Source organism: Zonotrichia leucophrys, chromosome 17 (assembly GCF_028769735.1).
Source record: "Zonotrichia leucophrys gambelii isolate GWCS_2022_RI chromosome 17, RI_Zleu_2.0, whole genome shotgun sequence".
NCBI classification, from domain to species: Eukaryota; Metazoa; Chordata; class Aves; order Passeriformes; family Passerellidae; genus Zonotrichia; species Zonotrichia leucophrys.
Window position 1 is genome coordinate 4,607,928 of NC_088186.1, and position 19,985 is coordinate 4,627,912.

At 53.7% G+C, this 19,985-nt stretch overlaps 1 protein-coding gene across 1 annotated transcript; it reads left to right on the forward strand.

Annotated features, from left to right (window-relative positions):
• The first annotated feature begins 3,295 nt into the window (after positions 1 to 3,295).
• FAM78A (family with sequence similarity 78 member A) lies at positions 3,296 to 16,660 on the forward strand. Its single transcript, XM_064727807.1, has 2 exons — positions 3,296 to 5,063; positions 12,278 to 16,660. Exons 1-2 carry the CDS (start codon positions 4,801 to 4,803, stop codon positions 12,804 to 12,806), a joined length of 792 nt encoding a protein of 263 aa, XP_064583877.1. The 5' UTR covers positions 3,296 to 4,800; the 3' UTR covers positions 12,807 to 16,660.
• Positions 16,661 to 19,985: the final 3,325 nt, after the last annotated feature.

A 19,985-nucleotide genomic window follows, 5' to 3' on the forward strand; every position in this document is an offset into this window, starting at 1 on the left:
TCAAAATTCCCTCAGTGAACTGAGCATCCAGGCTGTGCCCATGTGAGTGACACACCATCCAGGTGGCACCAGTGCTTGGACAAGCAAGTGCCTGAGGTCCTGAGGAGCCCTCACTCCTGGGCTTTGTTCATACTTTCCTCCCTCAAGGGAAAATAATGTACATCAAGTTATGATTCATGCCCTCCTGGAACTGATCCCTGGTCAGGGAGGTGATTCTGCCCCTCTGCTCTGCTCTGGTGAGCCCCACCTGGAGCACTGCATCCAGCTCTGGACCCCAGCACAGGAGGGACCTGGAGCTGTTGGAGTGAGCCCACAGGAGGCCTTGGAGATGCTCCAGGGGCTGGAGCTGCTCTGCCCTGGAGCCAGGCTGGGAGAGCTGGGGGTGCTCAGCCTGCACAAGGCTCCAGGGAGAGCTTGGAGCTCCTTGCAGTGCCTAAAGGGGCTCCAGAGAGCTGGGAATGGAGTGACAGGGCTGGCTCACCCTGCCAGAGAGCAGATGGGATATTGGGGAGGCATTTTGTACAATGAGGGTGGTGGGGCCCTGGCACAGGGTCCCAAAGAAGCTGTGGCTGCCCCATCCATCCCTGGAGGTGTTCAAGGACAAGGCTGGACAGGGCTTGGAGCAGCCTGGGATAGTGGAATGTGTCTCTGCCAATGGCTGGGAGTTGAACTAAATGACATTTAAAGGTCCCTTCCAACCCAAACCATGTGATTCTGTGATCCCAGTGGGAGGAAGAGCTTGTTCCCTTCCCAGGCACCCTCACCCAGCCCGTAAAACCCAACCTCTCCTGCCTCAGGTACCACGTGGGGCTGTGGCAGCCCTTAAATCACACGGGAACTGCCACATCACCCACACCCAGCAGCTCCTGCCTGATCCCTGCCTGTGCTGCCACTACCAGGGCACTCAGCACCCAGTGCCCACCTGCCTGCCCAGCCCAGGAAAATCTCAGCCTACCTGAGAACATCAGCACTGCCTCCACTTGGCTGCAGCCATCACCTCCCAGTGTGTGGCATCCTGGATTTCCCCACTCTGTGCAAATGTGGGGCTCTGCAAACATCAGTGGGCACAGGGATAAAGGCACTGGTGGCCAGGACCCTGCAGAAACAGGGAGACAGCACCCAGGCTGTGCTGGGGATGCTCAGCTACCACTGAACACGTTCCTCAGGAGCTGTCAGGGGTTAAAAAATACCTTGAAAGCCCTGGGAGTGAATTTAATCTGGTGCCTTTCTCCTCTGCTGACACTGATAGGAGGGAATTTCTGTGCCCCAGCCTCCCCAGGAGACTCCAGCCCAGTCCTGAGCAGGAAGGGCAGTGTGGGGTGGATGCAGTGCCAGCTAAAGCCCCATCAGTGCTGGGTGGGAAGGGAAAACTGCCTGGTGTCTCCTGCAGCAGGGTGGGCTGTCACTGACAGTCCCAGCTGGGGAAACTGAGCTCGGGAGGGAAAAATCCCTGATCCCACTGAGGCCATGACAAGCCCCATCCCATAAAACTAACCCGGGGTTTATAAATATCCCTGCAGACAGGGGCTATTCCAGTCCTGACACACGATCCACAGGGGTCACCCAGCACCTGGGAGAATGCCCAGACAGACAGACACACAGACAGACAGACAGACCCGGCATGCTCTGTGTGCCCCCTGCTCAGCCCTGCCCTGCCTGCAGGGCTGCCAGCCACAATTCCTGCACAATTCCACAATTCCTGCGGCCAGCATGGCCAGGAGCACCGCGCTGGAATGTGGCTGGGACAGCAGTGACAGCTCCATCCCTCTCTCTGATTCACTGGCAGAGCTGGTGCATCCCAACCTCTGCCCAAAGTGCATCCAGCAAACCCTGCCCGGGATGCTTCCAGGGTGGGATGTGCTAATGCCTCAATCACTCGCAGCAGCCTGATGGAGACAGGCACGACCAAAACCCAACAAAACCTCCAGCTGAAGAGCTGATTTAATTAGAGTGAGATAATGCAATTTCCTAGCTGACCAGAGACAGCCAAGTTGAAGTAAGACCTGGCTGAAGCTTCAGTGGAACTAGAGGCGCAGAATATGCAGTTTCACCAGGCTCAGGATGCTCTGGGAAACTGTGACAAGCTTGTTTGAAAAGTGTGAAAGAGCCTTGGAAATGTCAAAGGATTTCAGCACCTTCTGGAGGCTGCTGGATATTTCATTCGGAAGATGCTAATTTCATTCTTCCTGGTACTACATGGTAGTAAGTGCCTTGTAACTCGAGCGGGTTCTTAGTGATTGTCTCTGTCACAGGATTAGTGACTAAATTGTGCCTTTCACAGCAACTGGGAAGTTTAAAATAAATACTTCTCAATGCTTCGAGAAACACGTGAGGAGGAAAAACATCACAATAAGCTGTGTTTTTTCCACTGGCTGTGGGTGGAAAGGAGCAAATCTGCCTTCCCTCATTCTGTTACATTTGCTTGTTAGGATCACCTGGTAGCTCAGTTTTTTCCTATCTGCTAAGGGCTAATCCAGCCTGCTGAGAGTGCAGGGTGGGAAGGACTGAAAGACATTTACAGCAGCTCTGCACTGCTGTGCCACACCACAAGCAGCACCGGCAAAGAGATTTTTACCTCTCATTCCCCCAGGTTTCCTATTTAGAAACAAGTGACAGAGGACACGCTCACCCAATGCCTGATGACCATCAGCTATTGCTGAAAAGCCAAAAATTTCCCCTCCCCTGGTGCTCAGATCCTCAGCCAGCTGATGGCCAGCAGGAGCAGCTGGCAGCATTACCCTTAAAACTGCCTGTAATAGAAGTTTACAACTTTCCCACAGGCCACTGCTGCCTCAGACGCTCCTCACTGCCTGTTCCAGCTGCTCCCGAGTCTCATTGCTGCTGTGGACAGCTTTACATTATTCCTTGCTGGAATCACAGCCCATCCAGCCTCGGGCTACAGGTTCTGCAAATAGAGAGACAGACTGACCATCCCCTCTGGTGCCCTTTGGCTGGCACCAAATCTACCTAGGCGGGAGAGGAAAATCTTAATCTGAAAATGCAAGAAAAAGGACATTGCAGTGAAATTAAAATATAATAATAACAATAATGATAATAAAAATAATAACAATAAAAATAATAATAAAAAAGGGGGGGAAGGCGTTTCTACAATTAAAAAAAGAAAACTACATTACCCACAATCCACGGACATGTGGGAGGAAATGCTGTTTTTTTTGCAAAGGAGGTTTAGCCTCAACAGCTGCAGTTTAAAAGCGAAATACAGGGGGAGGGATGGCACTGGGCGAAGGAGGGAGGACGGGGCGGCGGGGGGGGCGCGGAGCCGCCGCCGGTGCCGCCGCCGGGGCCGCGGGAGCCCCGGGCATGCGGCGCTCCGTGCGCGGGCAGCCGGCGGGGCTCGCCCGGGGGCACCGAGGGGCTGCCAGCGAGTTCCCGCAAAGTTTGACCCCGCTGCCTTTGCCGACGCTGCGGCGAGCGGAGCGGGAGCCCGCCCGCGCCCCCCCGCGCCCCCGGCGAGGCTGAGCCCCGGGTGCACGAATGTATTGCGGGAGAGGAAGCCTGCGGCAGCCGGGAGGCGGAGGCACCGATCCTGCTCCGCTCAGCTCCCCGGGCAGCCAGCGCAGAGGCGAAGGGGAAAAAAAACCCAGCGAGAGAAGAAGGAGAAGAAGCAGGAGCCTCCCCCCCGCCGCCCCGCGCCGCCGCTCGCCCCCGCAGCGCAGGAGCCGGGGCTCGGCGGCGCGGCCGGGGCTCGCCGCGGCTCCCCGCGATGCTGTGACGCCCCGCGGGGCCCACGCGTGTGCGGGGCAGCCCCGCCGCCCGCCCATGAGCCCCGCCGGCTGAGCCGGCTCGCCCCGGAGCGCCAGCGGGAGGAGGAGGAGGAGGAGGAGGAAGGTCGGACACCCCTGCGGAGAGCCGCTCGCCGAGGAGGAGGAGAGAGGAGGAGGAGGAGGAGGAGGAAGGGGAGCGGCGCCCCCGGGCCGGTGCGTGGCGGGGGATGTCACGGGCGGCGTTGAGCGGGCGCTGAGCGGGCGCGGAGCGGCGCGGCCCCGGCGGGCGCGGGGGAGGCTCCATCGCCGCTGCCCCGCTGCGCGCCCGGAGCCGCCGGCCCCACCGGCACCGCGCTCGCGTCCCTGCGCCCGGCTATTTCTAAGGGGAAGAGAGGGAAAAAAAAAATAAATTAATCCCCAAAGCCCAGACAGCGCTGGCGGAGGAGCCTCCAGAATCGGAGATTTGGCGACTTTTTGCATTTTCCAGCCGTCGTTTCTTTCTGTTATTATTGTAATTTTGTGCGAAAGGAAGTTATGAACAACTGCAAGTCAGGAAGTGGAAATCCACACCGGTTGTGACAAGCTGGGGCTAAAAACTATTTCATTATTTATATAGATGTGTCTATCAACATTCTGCTTTTCATCCAAAGAATAAAGGGAAATACCGGCTAGTCCTATGTTTGATGGTGAATGACAGACTGCATCTGAGCAAAGGAAGGACTAAATATATCAGCTAACAACACCACCTTTATTTATTGAACTCAAGAGACTTTTTTTTAACCCAAAGACTGTTTGGAGCAAGAGATTTAATGGGTCATTAAAAGGGGAAAAAAATTTTAAAGGCCCTTTTGCTTCTGAAGCGCAGCTAACCTCAAAAATAGAAGCAGTACTTGTAAGACAGATATTCGAATTAAGGCTTTACGTGATGAATTTTCTATCCTATGGATATCAGTTTTGAAATAACAAACCAAGAAGATCTGTAATTGATCTAGCACCAGACAATTTCAATGCCTAATATTCCCCAGGATTGCTGGAGTACCCTAGGAGCTGCGTCAGACTGTACTCGGGGTATGCCATGGGCTGTATTCAGAGCATTAGCTGCAAATCCAAAGTTTTCCGGGAGAGCATTTCAGTGGTTGAAGTGAAAGCCTCCATCGATCCCGTTCCCACCAGCATTGACGAGTCCTCCAGCGTGGTGCTGCGCTACCGCACCCCTCACTTCCGAGCCTCTGCCCAGGTGTTGGTGCCCCCTCTCCCCAAGAAGGAGACCTGGATCGTGGGCTGGATCCAGGCTTGCAGCCACATGGAGTTCTACAACCACTACGGGGACCAGGGGATGTGAGTATTGCCGAGGGGAGGGCGCGTGCGGGTGGGAAGGGGGAGAGAGGCAGGGCCGTGGCCTGCTTGGGAAATAGTGGATCAAGCCAAAAATTATAATTTTTATAATCCATATTTAAAAACCCAGCCCCTCTGAAACTTAACAGGACTTCGGCGTGTGTTTAAAATACAGGAGAGCTTGTCCCTGCCCTTTCAAAGCAGTGGGTGTTCTTCTCCTCGAGTGGGAATTCGCCCAAGCCCCAACCAAACCCCACTTGGTCTGGTAGAACCCAAAAGCAGAGCCCTTCCACAACAGCTCTTGGGCTGCACAGGAGATCCTGGAACCCCGGGAGCAGCCCTGCTTTGATGGGTGTGTGACACCAGGGGCTCTCCTGACCTCCAGCTCCTCTTGCCTGCATCCCTCCCCATCCCAAAGTGCTCACTGGGGAGAGCCCAGGGCTGACACTTGTGGCACGGAGCCGTCCCTCGAGTGCTCTGTGCTGCTGCTGCAGTGAGCTGTGGCTGGCAGCTCGGAGCCCACCAGCTCTGGGAGCACACTGAACGTCACAGGAGGAATCCTGCTTGCTTTGCCCACAGCAGCAGGCAGCCCACGGGAATCACAAGCTGGATTTAACCCCTTGGTAGTTAAACCACCCGCATCACCTTGGAGCGGGGTGCGGATTTCACGTTAGCCTCCCTCACGGGGGATGTGAAAGGGAATATATGGGTGTAAATGTGAGGTGGGAGGAATCCAGGGGCTGCTTGCACACCAGGAATCCCCGTGGTACTGGTCAGACAGTCATAGTGAGGCAGGAATGAGTCAAATCAGAATGTCACCTCCCTGCCAAGAGAAGTCATCTCTCCCCAGTCCCCACCAGCTTGTTCTCCAAACGTTGCAGGCTTTGGCCCACAGCTAAATCAGCCCCAGCACCTGATCCCCAAATGCCTGCACAGAGCAGCAATTCTGCAGCTCACAGTGCTGGGCAGCACAGGTGCAGCAGAAATGTGTGTGTCCAGCCAGGGGGACAGAGCCTGACCGTGCTGGCAGATGGGTCAGTGGCTGGAGCTGCTGATGCTGCCCAGGCTCTGGGGCTGAGGGAGGAAGGACGGGAAGGTCAGGCCTGGGAATCCTCTCCCTGCTCTGCCCCGAGCCAGGGAGATGCTGGCTCAGCCCTTGAGGGTCAGTCTGGGCAGCCTAAAAAATCCCTGAATGAGGAGAGCTGGGGGAGAGGGAGAGCAGGAATGAGTGAATGCAGCACCTTCCTGACAGCCTGAACATCTGCACGCACAGCCTGGCCCCCCTTCCCTTCCCTTCCCTTCCCTTCCCTTCCCTTCCCTTCCCTTCCCTTCCCGGGACCCCAGGGAATCAGGAACACCCCCGGGTGACAATCTGCCCCTCTCCTGTCCCCATGTCCCCTCTCTGCTCAAGCAGAAAGTTTCCTGAGAGGCAAACTGGTACCTGGCAAACAGCAGCAGTGCAGGCAGGGGCTGATCGTGATTTTAAAAGTATTTACAGCAGGCCTGAAATCTGTAGGCTTTCTTGGCTCCAAGAGCATCTTTAGCAAGGACAATTTGTTGCTCAGATGTTCCCAATTGCAGGCCTTTGGGATTTGCATGTGTAATTCTCAGGCTCATTTAGGAATCCTGTCTTTAGCCACCAGCTGCAAAGGGAAAATAGAAAAGTCCACTTTGTATAAATACAGCTCAGATGCACTGAAATAGAGGGGACTGGGCACAGAGTGGTGCTGCCAGTGCTGCAAACCTCAGTGTGGCCTTTTATTCCCCTGCACCTGAGTTTCCCTGGGTTTAAAATGAGGATTTGGTACAGCCTGCCCTTGCTGGAATGTTTTGGGACAAAAAAGAAAAAGGAAAAAAAAGGAGTAGTAGGTGCTGCTGTAAACTGGTAGAATTAAACACTGCAGCTACGTATGAGAGCTTTTAGCTAGAAAATCATGGAAACAAAGATGTTTCCCTAGGAGGTTCACTGACATTTAGCTGATTAAAAAAAAAAAAAAAAGTTACCCAAACACAAGCAGGAATTGGTCTGTTCCTGCACTCTCTTTCTATAGACTCATTGCCATCTGAAGGCTATAAATAAAGGCATTTAGGAGGAAAGGCCTCTTCAATGCCATTGAAACATGGGCTTGGAAGACCATTACAGAGAAAGAGAGAGGACACAGACCTGGGAGAAAGGATGGGCCAAGGCTTTGGCTGGTGAAACTCGATGTAATCCCTCTGACCTCCACAGAGCTGCATCGATTGATGCCAGCACAGCCCCAACCCTCCATGGCAGGCAGAGGCCACTGCCACATCCATGTTTTTAACCCCTGTGGTGACTGGCAAACAAAAACCCCCAAATAATCAAAAATCACTCATCCGACCGGAGCACCAATACTTACAGCAGGCTCTGGATTAATTTTTCACTTCTCTGCTGGGAAGTTGTTAGCTGTGCATAAGCTGGCCATTACATTGAGGATGGAAACAGCTGAGAAATACTGGAGCAGATGGAGCTGTGCATAATGCTGCTATAGGGATGGGAGTACAGAGGGGATAATTTAGACACGCACGTTTAAAGTGGCACTGACAATTTGGGGGCTAAATGCAGCATTTTAAATTTAAAGGGAGAGAATTAGAGCTCAGCTAACACATTAAGCGCTGGCATTGCTTTACATGTGAGTCAGGAGATGCTGCAGGGAACATGAAAACCCTCAGCATGGGGATGGGGATGTGCTTTGTGACCCCTCTCTGTGCACCCATGGCTGGTGCTGCTGCTTCTCCCTAAAATGCAGGATTTCAGCCTGGTCCTTAGGGAAGGATCTGCTGTGCACAGGGAGGCAGCAGCATCAGGCCAGAGCTGTGACCTGAGCAGGAGCAGCTGGACCAGGTCCCTGCTGGCATCTGCTGGGCTGGGTGCTGGTTTCTGCACCTGGTGGAACCTGTGCCAGCTCTGGGCCCTGCTGGAATGGCATTATCCAGCCTCCTTCATCTCCATGGAGATGTGCAAGAAGCTGTGCAGATGGAGATATGCAAAAGAGAGAGATAAATAAATTGGAATTGGAATTTGATCAGCCAGGAATCTGGAGAAGTTTTCCTGTGGATGTTTCTCCCCCTGGAAGACCTGATGGGGCACTTGCATCCTTACATCATCACTCCATCTTCCCAGGCATCTCTCCCTGGTGAGATTAAATCTTCCATGCCCTGCAGCAGGGACATAATGAACTCAAATTGTCAAGAGAATAAACCCCCAGTCCCCAGGGGGGAGGACACGATCAAAAACACCACAAGGGCATCTTTTCCAAAGAAAGTGAAGGGAGGTCAGTTCCCTGTGGGAATTTACTCCTCCAGGGATTCAGAGGACAAGGCTCTGCTGCCCTGCAGTGGCCCAAGGAGCTCACCCACCTTAGCCCATTTCCATGGGCTGTCCATTGAGTTTGCTGCAGCAATTATTCCCTTTTTCCTAATGCCAGTTTTGTGTCAGTTCCACTCCCTGACCCAGCCCCAAACACTGCTGCTGGTTCAGGAGATGGGGCAGGAACACACAGCTGGAGGGTGGGAGGAAGAGGGACCACAGCAGCACAGCAACATCTTCAATTTCCTTCCTGTTCTTCACTCCAACCCTGCCTTGACTTGCCTGACATGCTGGAAAAGGTGAGAGAGGCATTGTAAAGGAGAATTTAAAATTAAGCAGCTCTGGCTATCAGGTTTTCTTTGTCCCAGTGAGTCCCCAGTGCAGGGCAGTGGTGGAGGGAGGCAGGAGCAGGATGTGAAATCCTGAGACAGAGTTTCACTGCACCCACACATGGCCCTGCTCCCTGCACCAGGCAGGGGCTGTGCCCACAGGGGCTGCTCTTATTTAGGGAGCTTGGAGAGGAAGGTGCTGGAAAGCAGAAGGTTGTGCAAGTCCATCTGGCCTGTGACTAATTAGGAGCTGGCTTTAGGCAATTCGAGCTGAGGTTGCAGCAGTGCCTGGTGCCTGTCTGGAGAGGTTACCTGCATGTTCCCCACTGCTGGATGCCCAGGGCTGCCTTTGCTGTCCCTGCCCTGCTGGGTGCTGTGGGACAGACATCTGGAGCTCAGGGTGATTCTGTTCTGTGTGACAGAAGAGGGAAAAAGTGTCTGAATGAGAACTGGGAAGCCAAAACCTACATAAAGCTGCTTGGCTGTCAGCAGCAGGGCTCTGCTTGTACCACAAGAAATAGCTCAGAGTTCTTTCTGGTAGCAAGAAGACATTTGTTGGAGAGGTTTCTTGGCAGCTCCGGGCTCTGGTGGTGCCCACACTGGCTCTGAGGGTTTCAGAGGAGGCAGAAACAGGCCTGTCAGTGTTGTGAGGCAGAACCTACTGATCCTGGAGCTGATCAGTGAACCCACGAAACCAGATAGCTTGGTTGCTTTTCATGCCTCCTTCCTGCTATTGTCAGCAAAGTGTTTACTGGGCACTTTCTGGTCTCTCCTTGGCTCGACACTACCACAGAAAGATGCTGATGCAGCCAAAGATCATTCCACAGCATTCTTTCCAAAATCATCCAGTTGTTGGCATATTATTCAGCATGGACACGCTCTGCAAGCAGAGGCTGCCAGCCTGGCTGGCACAGGGGCTTTGCTGGAGCATCAGGAGAGGGACAGGCACCAGCAGCAGCCACCAGGCAGCCTCTGCTCTGCTCCAGTCATGGGATCATCATGAGGCCTCGTTTTCCTGCTTGTTCCAAGCAGAGCAGATGAAGCATGATGGTTTTGAAACCCTGGGGTTAACCACACTGGCTCGAATTAGGCACAGCGTGCTCTCTGAAGAAACGCAGGCTGGTGTCTCCTTCCCCATTCCTGCCCACGCCTTTGCTCAAGCTGGGTGTCCTCCTGGGCCACCCTGAGCCCAGCCACGCTCAGCTTTGCCCTGGGATGCTGCAGGCTCTGCAGGCACCATCCTGCTCAGGCCCTGACACAGCTCCACCCTTGTGCTCTTGTTTAAATCCTGGGCAAATCCCCAGGAGCTCCTGCAATTCCATCCTGACCTGGGAATGAAGATGGGGACAAGCAGATCTCAGAGGAGCTGCATTTACTGAGCATCCTCTGCCAGGTTCTCCTGCCATCCAGCCAGCAGCTCTGATCTGAGCAGGCTGGAGCAGCCCAGGAGGGTTCTCATGCTCTGTGGCACCTCAGTCCTGGTTTGGCACCTGGGTACCTGCAGAGATGCTGTGGCTGCACCACACTGTCACCTCAGAGTCAACCTCTGCCACGTCTCAGCCCTGGGTGACAGCCAAGCTGAGCACCAGCCCCTGTCTGAATGGAAAGTAATCCTAAACCAGCAGGTGACAGGGAGAGAAGAGCCCCCAGATGGGGTTTCGGAGCTGGGCTGTGCAGCAGGGAGGGGTGGGGGCTGCAGAGCAGGACCTCCATTCATCCATCAGCGAGGGCTGGGTCACTCAGCATCCCCTGGGCCTTCCTTGGGCCATCCTTGAGCCTTCCTGAGCCTTCCCTGGGCCTTCCTGAGCCTTCCCCTGCCCAGCTCTGACTGAAGGGCGCAAGGGATGGTGAGCCAGGATGACTCCGGTTTGCAGAGCAGAGCAGAGCATATAAACATCTCTGCAGTGCACAAGGGTCCTGGCAGGACTGCTCAGGGATCTCCTTTTGGCTGCCTTCACTAAAAATTTTCTTCCAGGGAAAGGACTCCCTCTGCCTGCTGGCGATGAGCGCGGGAGGAAGGCATTGCTGCAGCTGCGGTGCCGTAGCTGACAGCAGCCTGTAAATCTGAGCAGGGAGATGTTGTGCTTGCATAACCCCTGCTCCTGCGGCTCACAGCATCCCTGCAGCTCAGAGCATCCCCTGCTCCTGCTGCTCAGAGCATCCCTGCAGCCCCTACAGCTCAGAGCATCCCCTGCTCCTGCTGCTCAGAGCATCCCTGCAGCCCCTACAGCTCAGAGCATCCCCTGCTCCTGCTGCTCCCTGCATCCCGCAGCCCCCAGGGCACCCCACCTCCTGCTCACACTTCATCTCCCGTGGGGAGGTGTTTGCCAGGACCCCCTGCTCACATGAACAAATAGATAAATGAGACCTTGAAATCCCCCGTGGTATCCTCTAGCCACAGCCAGACACAGCTAAGTGCTGAACGATCCAGCGGGTACAAACATGGAGGCACTTCACGGTCATTAACTAATTAACAGTCAAAACAGCCTTGTGAGACAGTGACATCTCCCTGGCCAGAGCAGCCATCCCAGAGCTGTGCAAGAGCCAGCCAGGCTGCCCAGTACCCCCAGCCACAGGCTCCTCTGCAATCAAGGGGCTATTTTTAAGCTGCAGCACCAGACTTATGAAAGGCTTGGACAGTCACCCTGACCCTGAGGAGCCTCAGGGCGTCCCCTCTGTGTCTCTCCAAGATAAATCATTTCCCATGTCCTAGCCTGCAGCAGGGAGCCACAAGGCTTGGGGAACTGGAGCACAGCCAGTGCTATGGCAGGGTCAGGTGCAAACACCACTGCTGCTGCCACCAGTCCCTTCTGCCACCTTCACTGCTGGGACACCATCCCTGGCTGGTGAGGAGTGCTGATTCATGAGCAGGAAGGAGAAGGTGCTTGAGAGGCACCTCTACCAGCCTGGTTTTTAAAAGACTGTCCTTAAAACAGCTGCTGTGCACTGAGCAAGTGATCTGTGGCCGTGCCGTCTCAGAGCAAACATCCAACCCTTCTTCTGAGACATTTTACAGCAGTTTGCCTCTACTGGCAAATCTAATCTTAAAAATTAAATTGGAAGCTACTGAAAAAACCCACTCCAAGCTGTGCATCAAGCAGCACAAGGTGACAGGGGGGTGTTTTCACTCACATTCCTGCTAGCAGCACTGACCTTTGTGTCCCTCTCTCAGGTGAGCAGTGCGGGCAGCTTTACAAGCAGCTCCACCTGGGGCTCTCTGATTACTGTAACACCATCCCCAGCCCAGAGCCTGGAGTGCAGCCCTCGGGCTGGGTCCTTCCAAGGGCTGCAGGAGGATGGGTTACACTTCCAGAGCCAGGCAGACAGTGGGGAGGGACAGTGGCTCATCCAGAGAGAAATTCAGGGGATGAACGGATTGAGAGCGGGCCTGACGAGAAGGATGCTTTTAATGGCAGGGATGGCACAAAGGGCACAAATTCCAGTAAAAGCCAGAGAGGGAATGCATCCACAGCTCTTCCCTCTCCTTTCTAAAGTCCAGCATGTTTCTAAACTAATTAATTAATTCATTATCCATCATTTGCTATTGATTATGGCAGGTCAAGTTGGGAGCTTCCAGATCTCCTGGACGGTAAAATCCAGGCCATCAGTGACTCAGACGGAGTGAACTATCCCTGGTATGGGAACACCACAGAAACCTGCACCATCGTGGGTCCCACCAAGAAGGAGTCCAAGTTCAACATCAGCATGAACGACAACTTCTACCCCAGCGTGACGTGGGCCGTGCCCGTCAGCGACAGCAACGTGGCCAAGCTCACCAGCATCCACCGGGATCAGAGCTTCACCACCTGGCTGGTGGCCACCAACACGGCCACCAACGAGATGGTGACCCTGCAGACTATCAAATGGCGCATGAGGCTGGGCATCGAGGTGAACCCCAGCAGGCCCCTGGGGCAGCGTGCCAAGCTGCAGGAGCCCTCTGCCCAAGAGCAGCCCCAGGTCCTCAGCAAGAATGAGCCAATACCACCCAGTGCCCTTGTCAAACCCAATGCCAATGATGCTCAGGTACTCATGTGGAGGCCAAAGGATGGACCGCCACTCGTGGTGATACCCCCAAAGCATCGATAATGCACGCCTGGCGTCCCGGCAGCGAGAGGGAGAAAACAAACCCGAAGCAAAACAATCACTTAGGTATTAGGATACACACCTAGAATCTGAGCAAAACCTAAATGCACTTTTTATTCATTCAACAAATGCAACCATTCTACCTTCTCCCATTGGGACGGATTTCACTGTGCTAAAGCTAAAGAGGAGACCTTGGACTGGGTCTGTCTCATCACTGGATTCCTAAGGGAAGAAACTAACACTGATGTCTACCCTATAGCTTTTATTTTTTCTTCCCTACTTTAGTTCCCGTTTGAACTTCAGTCTCATTAGCTTGTCCAGAACTGCCCAGAACAATATGAACATTTTATTTGGGATTTTAAGAATTTTTTTTTCCTTTTTGGTTGAGAATGAAACAAGTTCCTGGAGCAAAAAGTTGACTATTTAAGATAAGGTATTTTTTTTAAGCGATAAGGTTCTGAGTTGCAAATCCAAGTCATGCGGCCTTATGTAGACTTTGCTTTGCATTGCCAAACTTTTGCCTTAAAGCTATGTTTGAAAAAAAAAAACAAACCAACAAAAACACCACCAGGCAGAATGTCCTTTCTACAGAATTCTGGAGAAAAAGTTTTGGAACAGGGAATAGGCTGTCAGCATGGCATGGGCTGATGGATACAAAGGGCATGAAATTGGAAGAAGCAAGAAAATCTTCCTCTTTTTAAAACCTGGAACAAGGAAGCACGGAAATCATCTCAGTTTCAAAGCAATGCAAATGACAACCCTGCTGTCGGATGGCTCTCGAGGGGAGCTCCCAGGCCACCTCTCCCTGCTTTGCAGGAGGCCCTGGAAGCTCCTCGTGCTGCTCATCACTCGTGGTGGTCTCAGCCTCCCCTAGCAGTCCAACAGGGAATCAATCACCTCACAGCTGGAATTGTGGCCCTGGGAGTCAACACCAGTCAAGGGGGGATGTCCCAGTGGGACATTTGTCTTTAGGACACACAGATGTTCTCCCAGCTAGCCCACAGCCTCACCTTCTCGTGGATAAGAGCTCACGTGCTGCTGCTGTCGGGTGAAGCTCTGTGGCCCTGTTTGCTGTGAAATCCCAATGATGGGGCTGTACAAAGAGTGGGGTGTCCCAAGGATCCTTCTGAAGTCACTGGAGACACACAGGTGTCAGAGAGGGCAGATCTTACCCAGCATGATCTGTAGTTCAGGAGCAGCCACGTCTGAAAATAACAGGAACCCACTCCTGGCAAACACAGCAACAGCTGAGGAAAACTCTTCCTTCTGTGCTAACCAGTCACATTGGGATTCACAGATCATTTTCTTCCCAATGACCTCATGATCTACCTGGCTGTCAGGAAGGAGGTACAGGCAGGGCCATGACACTGTCCCTGTCTGTCATGGCACAAACATCCACTGTAGCAAAGGGAAACGCACGAGAAGGTGCAGGCAGGGCAACACCTGAGCCCTGGGTGTGGATCCTCAGTGAGGAAGGAGCATTTGGAGGAGGAGGAGGTGAAACCTGTAGCTTTTAATAAGGACCAGATGGCTGCTGAGATAAGCAGATGCTCCTCTGCAGAGGAGGATGAGGCACAAGAGCCGTTTGAATGGGAGGGAGGGGTTTGAAGGCAGAGGAAGTTCTGTGGTAGAGGTGGCATCTGGAGGCCAGGGCACAGGATGGGGAGTGGAGGATCTGCCCTGCTCCAGCACATGGCCTCAGGCAGATCACTTCCCTCTGCAGCTCCTTCCCCCAGAAAATATTTCTTCCTCCTATTAACAACTTGCCTCAAGAGCTGGGACTGAGGAGAGTTCTGCATGCCAGGTACAAGCCTGGCCCTGCCGAGCTGGTCTGAACAGGTCTCACAACCCCACACACGCTGCTCAAAAGGCTCTCCCCATGGAGAGGCACCAATCAGCTGCTATTCCTACCCCCATCTTCCACACAGGACCTTACCAGCAAGAAATTCTCCTTCCTCACTTCTCCACAGCCACACCACCTCCTTTGGCAACGGGTTCAACACCACCCCCTGCCCGGGGAATGCACACCCAGGAGTTGTGTCCCCCACCAGGACAGCCTCAAACCAGCAAACAAGGACCCTGGGGCTCTGCAGCCATTCCCCTGCCTGCAGGGGAGCCCACCCTCCTCATCCACTGGCTTCCAGAGATGCTCAGCCACGGAGCTGCTCCTTTCCACGGGCAGAGCTCCGAGGTGGGCAGTCCGGCTTGGAAACGACTGGACTGGATCAACCCCAAACCCACAAGCCAAAGGGTGCCTCAATCTCGGCTTTGGGACTATAAAGGATGAAGCTAGGGAGACTTGGACTTGCACAGTCACTCTCTGTATTAAACTCCGTTTTCTTACCTGGATTCACATCCAACTATAGCTCCACTGGCACAGCCCTTTGGGACTTGTCTGTATTTTCTCCGAGGCAATACATGCAGAAGAGGACAAACTGTGAGCTGTGGGTGAATAGCTGATCATGCTCTCATGCATCTTGGCTGCTGCTGAGTCCCATGGGTGGGAGCAGAAGGGGGATTTGTGTCTGGTATTCACTTTGTCTCCAGGTGCTGAGTACTTAGAGTTCTCACTGATGTCAGCCTGGGTCGAAGGAATCGGACCCAGTTGTCTTAATTAGCTGCACAAAGAAATTCCAAGGAAAGATTTCTTCTCAGTCACCAAAAACCACATTCAGGGAACACCTACGTCCTTTTCCACTTAGCTTTGTGTTGGACTTAGTCTCCCAGTGCATTAAGCAAATCTGGTTCCTCCTATTCCCTCTACCTGGTGGACTGGATACATCCATGCAATTTGATAGTAACCTCCTGGCTAATTTGTCCTGTTGCACTGAACGGACCCAGCTGAGCAGTAAACACAAAATTCAAATTTCACTCTGGGGTCGGCTTTGCATGGACTTCTCCCTTCCCAAAGAATGCCTTTATCCCGTGCCTAGGTCAAAACGTGCCCCCTCACCTCCATCTGCATCCCCAGACACGGCAGAGAGAGTGATGCTGCCTCTTTGGAGATTTCATGCATTGTGATTAAAAGTGATGTTTTTCCAATGCTGCTTCATTACCAAACTGACGGGGACAGATTGTCTATAACAGGAAGGATGGCTGGAAGTAACAGGGGCTCTGAGACACCGCTGTTGCTAAGGCTGGTGGTTACAACAGGGATTGACTGACAGGGTTCCAGTGGGGACTTCAATGTCTGGGAACCCAGGGCAGAGTGGCAAATGAGCAGAGGTGAATCAAGCTCCTTCTCTGGCAGCTTTTGGCAGAACCAGGAATACACAAAGGATACACTGGGCAGGGGTTGGGGCACCGACACAGCATACACGGGTGAACATGAGCGTGTCTGTGCCTCACCCTTCCCATCAGTGATGCTCTCAGCTCTTTATAGACCCAAACCCCCAGAGGGGCTCAGAGTGCAGCCTGGCCATCCTGTCACAGCCCTGTGGTGCTCCAGGGTGGGCAGCAGCCCTGGCCTAGACCCTCACCTGCCCCCAGGGGCCGCTGAGCGCGGCCAAGGCACCGAGTGGGTCAGGGACCTCGTGGTTCTCCTTCCCTGCCCTTGACACCGAGATGAGCGTGGGAGGAGAGGGGCAGCCCCTCGGGGAGCCAGCACAGACCCTCAGCAGCCTTGGGGAGGGGTAGAGACCTGTGGAGCCGGCGCCAGCTGGGTCCAGCCCGGGGGAAGGCAAGGCACCGCTCGCCCTCCTGCCCTGGCTCCCGGCGCAGCAATAAGAATCGTCCTTGGTCTTGCAGAGATACTGTGAAAACAAAACCAAGATGTACCGAGTCTGGACACTTACAGAGATGTAAAATACAAAACCCTGCTTTTATAACAGAGAAATAAAGTGAAATTTTCAAACGCGTCTGCCTGGAGTCGTTTGGGCGGTGGCTGTTTTTAAACAAATAGCTCTGCGCTCACGTTTTGAGCAGCGATAAATATCCCATTTACCACCAGTTCTCTCTCCGTGCCAGCTCTTGGGCTGCAGCAGACAGAGCCAGGAGGTTTCTGGTGAACAACACCAGCCAACATCCTGCATTTTTCATCACCAGCCTGCCGTGCATTGGGGGCAGCCGGAGCTGGGCTGGTCGGCGCAGGCAGCGCTGAACTTCCGCACGCTTCGGTTTCCTGACACCACTGGCTTATTTAGCAAAACCCCAGGCAGATGTTCACTGAAAATACCACATCTGGAGAGAGGCAGCAGCACAGAGCCCTGGGCAGGGGAGAGGGTGAAAGCTGCTGCAGTCTGTGATTGGTTTTCAAACACCACCTGTACTCATTCCATTATTTGCTGCCTGCCCCCGAAAATTTTCACATTCAGGTTTTGTTTGCTTTCCATAAAGGAAAGTGCTGAGTTCTGGAGAGCAGGGGGTGCTTGGCCAAGCAGCCAGCACAGCTCCACTGCTGATCTCTTAAACCCACTGGCATCTTCGTGCTCCAGCTCCTCCTGCCACAGCCTGACCCCACTGCAAGCTCCCATCCAACACACTGGGTCTACCCAAGCAAGACACAGGTTTCTCCTTTGCACATTTTTGTGGTCTTTGAGAAGTTTTGCTTGTCTCTGATCCAGCTTGGAAAGCAGCATCCAAGCTTCTCCAAAAAAGCACCAGAGCAAAGACCTGCTGGGTATCAGTGCTGTGGCAGTGACACAAACAAGTGCAGGTGGGGAGGAGGAGGAGGAAGGAAACTCCCAGCTCCAGAGAAGGAATGTGCAGGGATGGAGCTGGAGCAGGGGAGAGGACAGATTCTGAGTGGGATTCCTTGCCACAGTGGAAACACTCCAGCCTCATCTGTTGATAGCAGGTTAAATTTAGATGTCCCAGTTTTGGAGGGAGGGAGGGGTGGGGAGGGGACACAGCCAACTCACAGCTGCCTTGGTGAGATCCTGGAAAAGCCAACAGCTCCTGGACACTTCTCCCTGCACGGGGAGGCCCAAGGAAAAGCCCCTGTGGGGGATGAGGAGGGCACAGGGAAGGTCATGAGCTGCTGAGCCCAGCACAGCCCGGGTGAGGCTGGAGCTCTGCTCTGGTGCCTCAGCTAACACCAATCCTTGACTGCAGCACATCTCAAACTTTGCCTTTCTACGAGTTTTGTCCCTTGGTTTTCTGATTTTCTAACCTCAGTTTTAAGCAGACTGAGGCAACTGTTCCTTCATTTGAAGAAACCCTCTGACCTCCACAGTTCCGTCTTGAAACTCTGCAGGGACTTTCCTCTGCTGATGCAAATCAGGTTTTGTTCCCCATTTCTTCTCTCACATCTCCTTAAGCTGTTAATGTGCAGCAGCTGCAAATACTCCTTTCATTCCTTCATGTTTTCAAGTTTTAAAGCAAAACATTTTTAGCAATGCCCTGAAGAACCTTGAAGCACCTATGAAGAATAAAATAAAAGTACAGTGCCATGAATTGACACATGATTGTAACAGCGCCTGAAACAACCTGCACTGAGATTCTCAGGGCTACCTTTAGTAGCTTTTGTAAATTGGTCTCCACAAAGCTTTTGGTTGTAGAGTCCTGGAAAAAAAGGATTTCCCTGTGAGGGTGGTGAGGCCCTGGCACAGGGTGCCCCATCCCTGGAAGTGTCCAAAGCCAGGTTGGATGGAGCTTGGAGCAATCTGGGATAGTGGGAGGTGTGGAAGGGGGTGGAATGAGATGGGCTTTAAAGTCTCTTCTCCCCCAAACCATTCCATGATTCTGTGAAGAACCCAAACATGGGAGAGCAGCACTGGAGAGCCAGCTCTGACTCAACCACGACTCATAAATTTGGGGTTACCCCAAACCCAGGAGAGCAGCACTGGAGAGCCAGGGCTGACTCAGCCATGATTCATGACTTTGGGTTGTCCCACATTTCCCTTTCACCTGTGCACCTGCAGAGAGGTCCTGTGAGGAGCCCTGAGTGCAGCACTGGTGCAGGGGGGCTCACTGCCTCTGTCCCTGCTGGGATGGGGCTGTGAGGAGGCAGAACTGCAGCCCAGGCTGGGGCAGAGCAGTGCAGCCCCAGCACTCGAGCTTATCTCCTGTCAGGGAACACAGGAGTCCCAAACAGGCCCTGGCAGCACAGAGCCTGCATGAGATAAGGGCAGAAAGGAGAAATCCTGGCTCTGCAGCAGGGGACAGACTCACACTGGAGAGGAGGAGCCCTGTGACCTACTGGGAGCTGCAGATGGGGTGAGGTGAGGAATATGCTGAGAGTGACCACAGAGCCCCTGGGCAGCTGAGCCCACGGACACGTGTGGGTGTGTAGAGCTGCAAGATGTGTTCACACATCCGAGCTCATCCCTGGGAGAGGAAGAGCCATGGAGGCACAAAGGTTGGAAAAGACCTCCAAGGTCACGGAGTCCAACCTTTGAGCAAACACCCCCATGCCAATTAAAGCAAAGCACTGAGTGCCTGTTCTCCATGGCTGCCAGACCCCAGAGCCTCATGGCCATGAGAGGGGGGACAGGGATGGGCTCACTGCTGACCCAGGGCTGCTCATCCCTGTGAGCCACAGCTGCCTCTGCCCAGCCCCTGGGGCTGCACACGACATTTACCCAGGAACAGAACTTGCCCTGGCACTCCCAGGCTCGCTCATGCCAAAGCCTCATGCAGGATTATTTTTCCTTGTAAGCAATGCTGGAAGCAATGCACCAGGGACACATGAAAACTAAGAAGGGATAAATAAAATGTCATTTAGCCTCTGAGCCTGGGCACATACACAGCTGAGGGGAGAAGGGAGCTCTGCTCCAGAATGCTGGCAGAGAGCAGTGCCCTGATTGCTGGGCAAAGGGCTGGCAGGAGATGGTGCCACCACCTGCCTGCACCCTTCCCCAGCCTCACTCCCTGCTCCAGCATCTGCAGCAAGGCAATGCTCTGCAGCACCTTCCCAAGCTCCATCACCTCTGTGAGACTCACCCCAGGCCTGAACACCTCACAGCAGCTCCCTCCCATGGTCAGGTTCCTCCCACTGCCAGGGTTTTGGTCAGGGACACATCAGCTTTCTTTTGTCTGGAAAATAAGGCCAAACCATAGCTTTGTCATAAAGGTGGAAAAATTAATTACTTAAATCTCATGTTTGAAAGGCTTTGCTGTATAATGCTTGATATTTCAAAAATGTGGTCTTGGCCATATCCCTCTGTCTGGGAAGGGAAGGACATCATTCCCTTGGCCCTTCTGTGCCACAGTGGGGAGGTGACCAGAGGACAAATGCCAGTG

Coding starts and splice junctions, on each gene's coding strand:
- FAM78A (XM_064727807.1), top strand. CDS start 4,801: ATGGGCTGTATTCAGAGCATTAGCTGCAAATCCAAAGTTTTCCGGGAG. Junction 5,064..12,277: donor CACTACGGGGACCAGGGGAT/GTGAGTATTGCC, acceptor TGATTATGGCAG/GTCAAGTTGGGAGCTTCCAG.